Source organism: Lactuca virosa, chromosome 2, assembly GCF_052849685.1.
Source record: "Lactuca virosa cultivar CGN04683 chromosome 2, Lactuca_virosa_CGN04683_v6, whole genome shotgun sequence".
Taxonomy (NCBI): Eukaryota; Viridiplantae; Streptophyta; class Magnoliopsida; order Asterales; family Asteraceae; genus Lactuca; species Lactuca virosa.
Window position 1 is genome coordinate 240,049,306 of NC_136427.1, and position 8,641 is coordinate 240,057,946.

Here is an 8,641-nt window from a genome sequence, read left to right on the forward strand (position 1 = left end):
CCCATAATGACACTTCCAGTCCCTCCCTTCTTATTCTTTCTCAAATTAAATCCAAATATTACCAATTGACCCCTCCTTCTGAAAATCCTTACAATTTAAGTCTAAAATGTTACCAAACACCCCTTGACTTCTAGAATCCTTTGCAAAATAAGTCCTGAAATTACACTTTAACCCCCGAAACTCTAAATCATAACATTTGGCTCCCCAAAAACCAACACCCCACTACATATTATTTGATTTTGGACTATAAAATATAAAATAATAATAAAAATTACTTCTCGGGGTTTCGGGTTTATTACTTAATTATTCTATTTTAATCGGGATGTTACACTATTTGTATGTATAACTAGTGAAAAACTTAGATCCAAAGCAATTAGGGTTGCATGGTCACATAGGAATGTAGATATGCTCAAAACCCATCAGTTGGATCAGTTATGAGAGGGGTAAAATGGTCTTTTACCCATTGGAAGGATTGTATATGGCTTGGACCTTGGATTTTGGGAAATTGCCTTAATTATTGATTAGGGATAATTTGGTTATGTTCAGTGTGAGGATTCCAGTAGCAACAGCTCGTGTGTTCGGTTATCTTGGATTGATGTGAGTCTACTCACTGTACCCGTAGGTCTAAGGCACCAATATCGACCTACTAGGTTCTGTTATGTTAGTTGTCTTTGTGACTCTTTCATGGTATGTTGGGCTAGGCCCATTGTATTACGAGCTAGGCCTATTTGTATGTCGGACTAGGCCCATAGATCAGGAAGGGCTTGGCCCAATGTATGTTATATAGGATGCTAGCTGTCTTTGTGACTCTTGCATTTATATGTTGGGCTGGGTCATTGTATGAGGGCTAGTCATATTGTGGTGGGTTGGGCCCAATGTGCGGGCTAGGCCCAATGATATGTACGGTATGTGGTATTTTGGGAAACTCACTAAACTTTGTGCTTATTGTTTTTATGGTTATGGTTTCAGGTACTTCCGGTTCGAAAGGGAAAGGCCCGACTTGATCGCAGCGCATCCAACCATGTTTCCGCAACTTGATGATTTTGGGATTGTACTCTGATAGTTGTTTTATTATGATATACTTTTGAATGTTGGAAAAAAGATAATTGGTGTTTCTGATTCAACTAAAAATGAAATTTTTACCTTACAATTTTTGGGTCGTTACAATCCCACTTCTCCAAGATGATCTTCTCTTCTTCCTTTCTCCTTCAAGGTCACCATAATACACTCAAAGGTTCACAAATGCACTCAAATGGATTAGGGTTTACAAAGTGGTCGAAATGGGGCTGGAGGTTGATGAAAGGAAGAAGATATGAGAGTTAAGGATATTTAAATATGGTCCAAACCCTAAATATTAGGGTTTGAGGATTTGGCACGTACGCCCAACGTATGTGTGCTCCGCCAGGAAATTACAAAAATGCCACTATGGGCAATTTTGCAACCATTCTCTCACACAAGGACTAAAATATAATTAACTCTCATTCATAGGGTTAAAAATGGAATACTTTAACATCAAGATGTTACATATAAAAAGTTGTTTCTTCTGATACAATCGACAAAATTAAAGAGAGGCATAAAATCAAACGCTTCTCGTGCTTCAAAAATTAGATGAGGAGAGAGAGAGAGAGAGAGAGAGAGAGAGAGAGAGAGAGAGAGAGAGAGAGAGAGAGAAAGAGAAAAAACCTTCCACGTTCTCGATCTCCAGTGAAATCAAACACTTACTGAAGAGGAAAAGACGAAAAATCGATTTAGGGCTTCAATAAACATAATAATTTCCACCAAATTCCCACAATAAACATGATACCTGAATAAAGAAGACAGTCAACATAGTTCGTGGAAGGGGTTGATCGTTCATGGCGGGCATGCTGACGTTCGGAGAAGACGTAAAATCGAAGAATTTAATAACAATTTCGATTTGGTTTAGCTAGAGAAGAAGCAAAACAAAGAGAAAATCGAAAGTCATACAAAGGGAAATTACAAACGATGAAAGATCGAGAAATGCATTACCTGAAAGAAGAGACACAACACAGAGGAAGAAGACGACAACAACAGAGAAGAGGCAAATTGGATGAAGCGATGATTTGGTTGAAAACGGGGCAAGCTATGAGGAATAGGATGTAGAGAAGAAGACACATATCCTAGAAAGAGCAACCGATTTGTAATAGAGGAAAAACAGTGAAGCCGAACCCCAAAACCAGCAAACCACCATTGGAACAGTTTGGCTCGGCTGGAAACTTGCTACAGCTGACCAACCATGCCACTTTTAATAAGTATAATAATATTATCAAAACTTATTTAATAATAAAATATAGAAAGGTTGAAATTCGAGAACATAAAAAATTAACATGATAACAAATTAGTAACTCGTTTCAAAACCATAAAATTATAAGCATTATGTTTTATAATTGTGAGTTTATAACTATTCAAACTGTATTTTATAAACCGGTTTCAAGTCTTCAAGAACATCCAAATATCTTTTTTATCCAAAACTATAATTTTCATAAATTTAAATAGAAAATTAAAACCAAAAACATAACTACACAAAACTATCTATTTTATTCTTAAAACCAGCTATTCGAGAAAATATATATTTCATCATTTCAATATTTTCATGCATATAAAATAACAAATACGCTAACTGAATTATTATTATTATTTGAATAAAAATAATTATAAAAAAGATAATAGTTTAAATATTAAACTCATTACCATACCTAATCTGTTAGGTTTGTTTGGTCAAAACTTACAACAGAAAGGATTAATCACTAGGATTATGCAAAACAGAAAATAATCCTATTTGACCAAATCCCATGCTCATAGTATATAACCTACAAGTCAACCAAAGGCGTCGCCTTCAAAAGTTCAGATCACACCCCTCTTAATTCTCTCCCTCACCTCACACCATCTCTGTGACTCTAATCTCAACGGCTTCCCAGTTGCCAGTTGCCACCCTCCACTAATTTATTTCTTTATATATACCGATCGATTCTATTTCCTCCCAATATCCGCAATTAAGCACTCCATCACTCACTCTGTGTTTGGTTTCTGCTCCCTCAATTTTATCGACACATCTGCTTCCATTTCCTTCTTCAATGGATACACAAGGTCGTATGGAAGGCGATAACAGCGGCAACGGGAAGGTTCATTTCTGAATATAATTATGTTTTCGTTTTATTAATGTTTGGTTTAGTTTACGATTGATCGATCAATCTAGACGACATGTTTAGATTTTTTTTTTCGAACGATCGATCTCCATGATCGAAAAACGTAATCTGAACGATCAGTTACGAAGCATGTTTAAGAACTTTTATGTGATCTTCGATTAATCATATGATTTCACGAGATCTGAATTGAGTTCCAGTTTTCACGATTTGATCAACGACGATATCGACTTGAATCTGAACGATCGTTTGAGTTGCTTCTCGTGACTGTATGTATGTTCATGTGCCTTTAGCCTCAGGTGCCAGATCCGTATCTTCTCCAAAAGTGTAGGAGACCTAAAAGGCATTTTTTGTTTATAGTGAGGGGGTAAATTGCACATCATTTTGGGAAAAGATTTTCTGTGATTCATAGATAAAGCTGAAATTTTGCTAGGTTGATACACGTTTGGTAAAATGTTATACAAATAACATTCAAAGGTGAAACTTTTAAGTATTTTTAAAAAAACATTTTTTAACAAGTTTTGACAAGCTTATTCTTTTAACTTTATTGGTGCTTTGATTTGTTTATGAGCGATTCTTTATTCTTTATTATTATTACAAGTTTCGATTAGTAGTCGAATAATTTTTGAAAAATCAAATTATGTAAAACGTACTATTTATTAATCACTTTATATGAATGGCAAAAAATTATTGTATACCCTCCTCGTAATCAAATAAGGCACTCAATTACCAATATTTTTATTATTATTTTTGGTAACGAAATCTTTTTGCTAATTATATTGAACGTTGTTTTTAAACACTTATCATTAAAAAAAAAAAAAAAAAAAAAAAAAAAAAAAACCCTACAGTACTATAAACTTTCTGAAATATCAGGCCATAATAATTGTTACCATTTTGAACAAGATAAATCACTACACTTATAAATAAAGCTATTCATCATATTTAACCTAATAAATTTATCAGTTTTATCATATAATGTAAAACAATAAATAGCATTAAATGATTAATTTTTTATAAATATTTATTAACTTCATGCATCAAAAAGTTAAAAATACATTACTCTTCTCTTTCCAAAAAAAAAAAGTTAAAAATACATTACTCAATTGATCAAATAAGGAAGAGATCTTAAATATATTTTACATTTAAACCTTATAAGTTATAATCACCACACAAAAATCTTGCCATGCTAGAATGTTGTATCCACGTGATTTGAATATTATGCATCCTTTAAAGAAATGTTTGGCGTGACACAGGCTTTAACGTGCCCGAAATGATTTCCGTTCAATGCTTCTAATTTTCAACCCTTTTCTGATATATGCGAAATATGAATAACGAAAGTTTATTATAATAGTTACCTTTTCATTTCTTTCTTTTGTAATATACTAATATTATATATTTTTTAATAGATGTAGTCAATTAAAAATTGTCATCAGAATACGAAATTTATTAATAGAATAATTATTATGGATATTCATATTAAAATATTAAGAATAAAATACTTCAACAAACAAATAAACAAAAATGTCTCCATCTTCGTTTTTTTCCTTCGTTGTGAAGCCCTTTTTCTTTTTCTTTTTGCTTTTTTTTAATGTACTGATTATCTGTAACAGGTTGACAACAGAACTGCAAGAGAAAAAGCAATCGACGAATGGCTTCCGATTACTTCCTCAAGGAACGCGAAATGGTGGTACTCCGCCTTTCACAACGTCACCGCCATGGTTGGTGCCGGAGTTCTCGGTCTCCCATACGCCATGGCCCAACTTGGATGGTCAGTCCTCCAACTCTCGCCATACATCTTCTCTTTTCTCTTTCTCTCGCTAATCGGAGTTAGTTCAAATTACATGAAATTTCAGGGGTCCTGGAGTAGCTGTATTGGCCATATCATGGATTGTAACGCTATACACATTATGGCAAATGGTCGAAATGCACGAAATGGTTCCAGGGAAACGATTCGACAGATACCACGAGCTCGGCCAGCATGCATTCGGCGAAAAACTTGGTCTTTACATCGTGGTTCCGCAACAGTTGATCGTCGAAGTTGGCGTCAACATAGTCTACATGGTTACGGGAGGAACATCCCTCAAGAAATTCCACGATTTGGTTTGCAGTAACTGCAAGGAGATTAAACTGACCTACTTCATCATGATCTTTGCTTCTGTCCATTTCGTCCTTTCCCATCTCCCCAATTTCAATTCCATCTCCGGTGTTTCTCTGGCAGCAGCAGTCATGTCCCTCAGGTATGCACACAACATGTTCGTCGAAATGTCAAGTAAACGAAAACCAAAATTGACACTATTTACGTGATCTCATCCAGTTACTCTACGATCGCGTGGTCTGCTTCTGTGAAAAAGGGCGTTCAACCAGATGTTCAATACGGATACAAATCTAAGTCCGCTATAGGCACAATGTTCAGCTTCTTTAATGCATTGGGTACAATTGCTTTTGCATATGCTGGCCACAATGTGGTGTTGGAGATTCAAGCCACCATTCCTTCAACTCCTGAAAAGCCTTCTAAAGGTCCGATGTGGAAGGGCGTGGTGGTTGCTTACATAGTCGTGGCCTTGTGCTACTTTCCTGTTGCTCTTATTGGATATTGGATGTACGGAAATGCTGTCTCCGACAATATCTTAATCAGTTTAAATAAGCCCACCTGGCTCATCGCAATGGCAAATTTGTTCGTTGTTGTTCACGTTATTGGAAGCTACCAGGTTTGCATTTCTATGTCAGAAAAAAGAAATAGTTTACACTTCAGAAATATATTTTACAAGGGGTTTTTTGTAATTTATTTGTTGTTGTTCACGTGTAGATCTATGCCATCCCGGTATTTGACATGATCGAAACTGTGTTGGTCAAGAAACTAGACTTCAACCCTACTTTTATGCTTCGATTCATCACTAGGAATATTTATGTTGGTAAAGAAATTGCTTTACATAATGTTATGCAATTAATTGTTATACATTTTGATATAATACTAAATTTGTCCCTTGGTTGCAGCATTAACAATGTTCATTGGTATCTGCTTCCCATTCTTTGGTGGACTTTTGGGCTTCTTTGGGGGATTTGCATTTGCACCAACCACATATTTCGTAAGCAGCTGTTTATTTGTTTGTTGATTTGATTTATTTGCTCTATGGTATCTAATTAATTTGTTCTTAATGATTCAGTTACCTTGCATCATGTGGCTTACCATCTATAAGCCGAAGAAATGGAGCTTATCATGGATTACTAACTGGGTATGTAACCACAATATCTGCAAACACATTGTTCATTCTCTTACACTGCTAGACTAGACAAACTTTCTAGGACTATTTTTCAATTATGAGGATGATGATTTACTGTCTTTTGCACGAAAAGAAATGATAAATTGAATAGATTTTTTTGTCCCTCTTTTTGGGTGGGACAAAAGGTTGTAGTTTTTGTCCCATTGTCCAGTTTGTTTCATCTTTTCGGGTGGGACCGGTTCTCGTGCAAATGCAATACAACATGTTTTGTCTTGCGTAACAAACTGGCACTTGAAAACATTATCAGTGATTTTGATAATTATTTCAATTGACACTTGTCTGTGTGTCTTACTTTGCAGGTTGCTATTGTGTTTGGTGTTGCTTTGATGATAGTATCGCCTATTGGAGGCTTGAGGCAGATTATTATTGATGCCAAAACCTATGAATTTTTCTCTTAAGATGAAGGTGTTATTAGATTAAACAAGCTGAGATTTCCATTTTTAGAGAAGTCAAAGAGGCTTGTAAAGATATGGTTTCTTAATTTTTAGGTTTATCAAATATTTAGAGCAAAATAGTGAGCTTTCAAACCGCTTCCATTTGTTCATTCTACTCTAAAGTTAAGTTATTTGCATGTGCATAGCTATACATGTGTGTGTGGGTGTATGTGTTTATATATACATATATTTCCACTTTAATTTGTAGGTGTGGTATGCATGCTTCTTCGTGAAACTATGTTGGTGAAGAGAGTTTTATTAAATTATATAGTAAGTGAAAAAACTGTAACTTTCTATCTCGACCAATTCCTCTAAAATATGGATATGATCAATTCCTCTAAATGTAGAATGTGAAGGCAAACGCCAAGGCAAGGAGATCTATTATAATTTCACATGATGCCAAATGTGTATTAGAAAGATAGCAACTTTAGAAACCTTTATATGATTGCAAAGTTAAGTTGCTATGCCCCTATTTATCAATAACAGAAGTTTCCACTTCTGTATAACTTCCTTTATCTTGCACATGCTCATCCAACATCTTGCGTAATTTTAACAAGGAATCATAGTCAAGATCATCAATATCAACTTCAATTTCATCCTTGCCAGTTTCATTGCCCTTTGAAGCATGTTCCTTTAGAAAATCAACGATGCGATCTGGCAGATTTTCCAGATGAACTTCCAGATCCCTACTTAGATTATGCTTCCCTTCATCAGTCATCCCCATGGTAATTTTGCTCTTTTTAGATGGAGGCATCACCTTGGCAAAATCCATCTCTTCAACAACTTTGTCTTGTTGGGATTCATTCACAGGGATTTTCTTTTCAATGGGTTTCCACCTTTGCTCAAAAAACTTACTGAGGGCAACTGCCTTGACATGGACATGATTGCCTGGAGGGTTATATGTCATGGCGTTGGCGAAAGTAAGTCTTACATCAGCAAGGAAGTCCATTGGGCTTGAATATTTGTCTGATCCAAGTTTTTCTTTTATAGTCCCAAAATCCATGGGATTCTTGATCACATTAGTAATCTGGAATGTTGAATTCAATAATATCAACAGGTTTATTGAACACCCAACCATGTCGATGCAACATCAGCTTCTTCAACAAGTTCTCACACTGTTTCCTAAGAACCGGACTGAAAGTCCCCTTGTTCTTTGCACCTTGAGGTTGCATTCTTGAAGATGAAATTGTAACAGCATCAGCACTATGAAGGTCAAGTCTCTTATCAAGTGCCCTAACCTTGTCAAGCTCCATTGTCAACTGAAGTAACCATTTCTTCTTCTCAGCAAATGAAATCTTGTATAAAGGGACAACTTGCACCGGTAATGCATAGCGCAGCTTCATCCATTTCTTGCTGGTGGTACTTGAATCCCGGTGATCGGATATGTTCATGCTACCCTGCCCTGTCAACCCAGAACTACCTGCTCCGGTTGATTCAATGGTGGAATGAAATCCACCAGAATAAGCATCAGGAACTCTGCCCTTCTTTGTCATAATCCAAGTAAAACTTTACACCGAATTTACAATCAGTGTAAAGATTCTGTAATCAAAACCGATAACACTGTTCGTTTAACTCTAAACATAAACACAAGGAAAAGAAAGTACGTATTCGAATACTAATTCCCTCTACACTTAGAGCATTCGTCTCCTATTTGAATTGCTAAATGTTAGAAAATTTAAGCGTTTTGTTAGATTAATACTTTCGTTGGGGTTTTATACTGTGAGAAGGATAACGTATCACGTAATTGCTCTAAATCCAGAACGTT

General features: G+C 35.5%; 1 protein-coding gene and 1 pseudogene across 1 annotated transcript; one reads left to right on the forward strand and one right to left on the reverse strand.

The window, feature by feature from the left end:
- Window positions 1-2,836: 2,836 nt before the first annotated feature.
- On the forward strand, window positions 2,837-7,182 carry LOC145160588 (lysine histidine transporter 1-like). The gene is made up of 8 exons (XM_079079855.1): window positions 2,837-3,140; window positions 4,772-4,929; window positions 5,015-5,398; window positions 5,476-5,869; window positions 5,968-6,073; window positions 6,156-6,247; window positions 6,326-6,394; window positions 6,742-7,182. Exons 1-8 carry the CDS (start codon window positions 3,093-3,095, stop codon window positions 6,838-6,840), a joined length of 1,350 nt encoding a protein of 449 aa, XP_078935981.1. The 5' UTR covers window positions 2,837-3,092; the 3' UTR covers window positions 6,841-7,182.
- A 163-nt stretch (window positions 7,183-7,345) lies between these two features.
- On the reverse strand, window positions 7,346-7,879 carry LOC145158340 (transcription factor GTE8 pseudogene; annotated as a pseudogene).
- Between the last annotated feature and the right edge of the window lie 762 nt (window positions 7,880-8,641).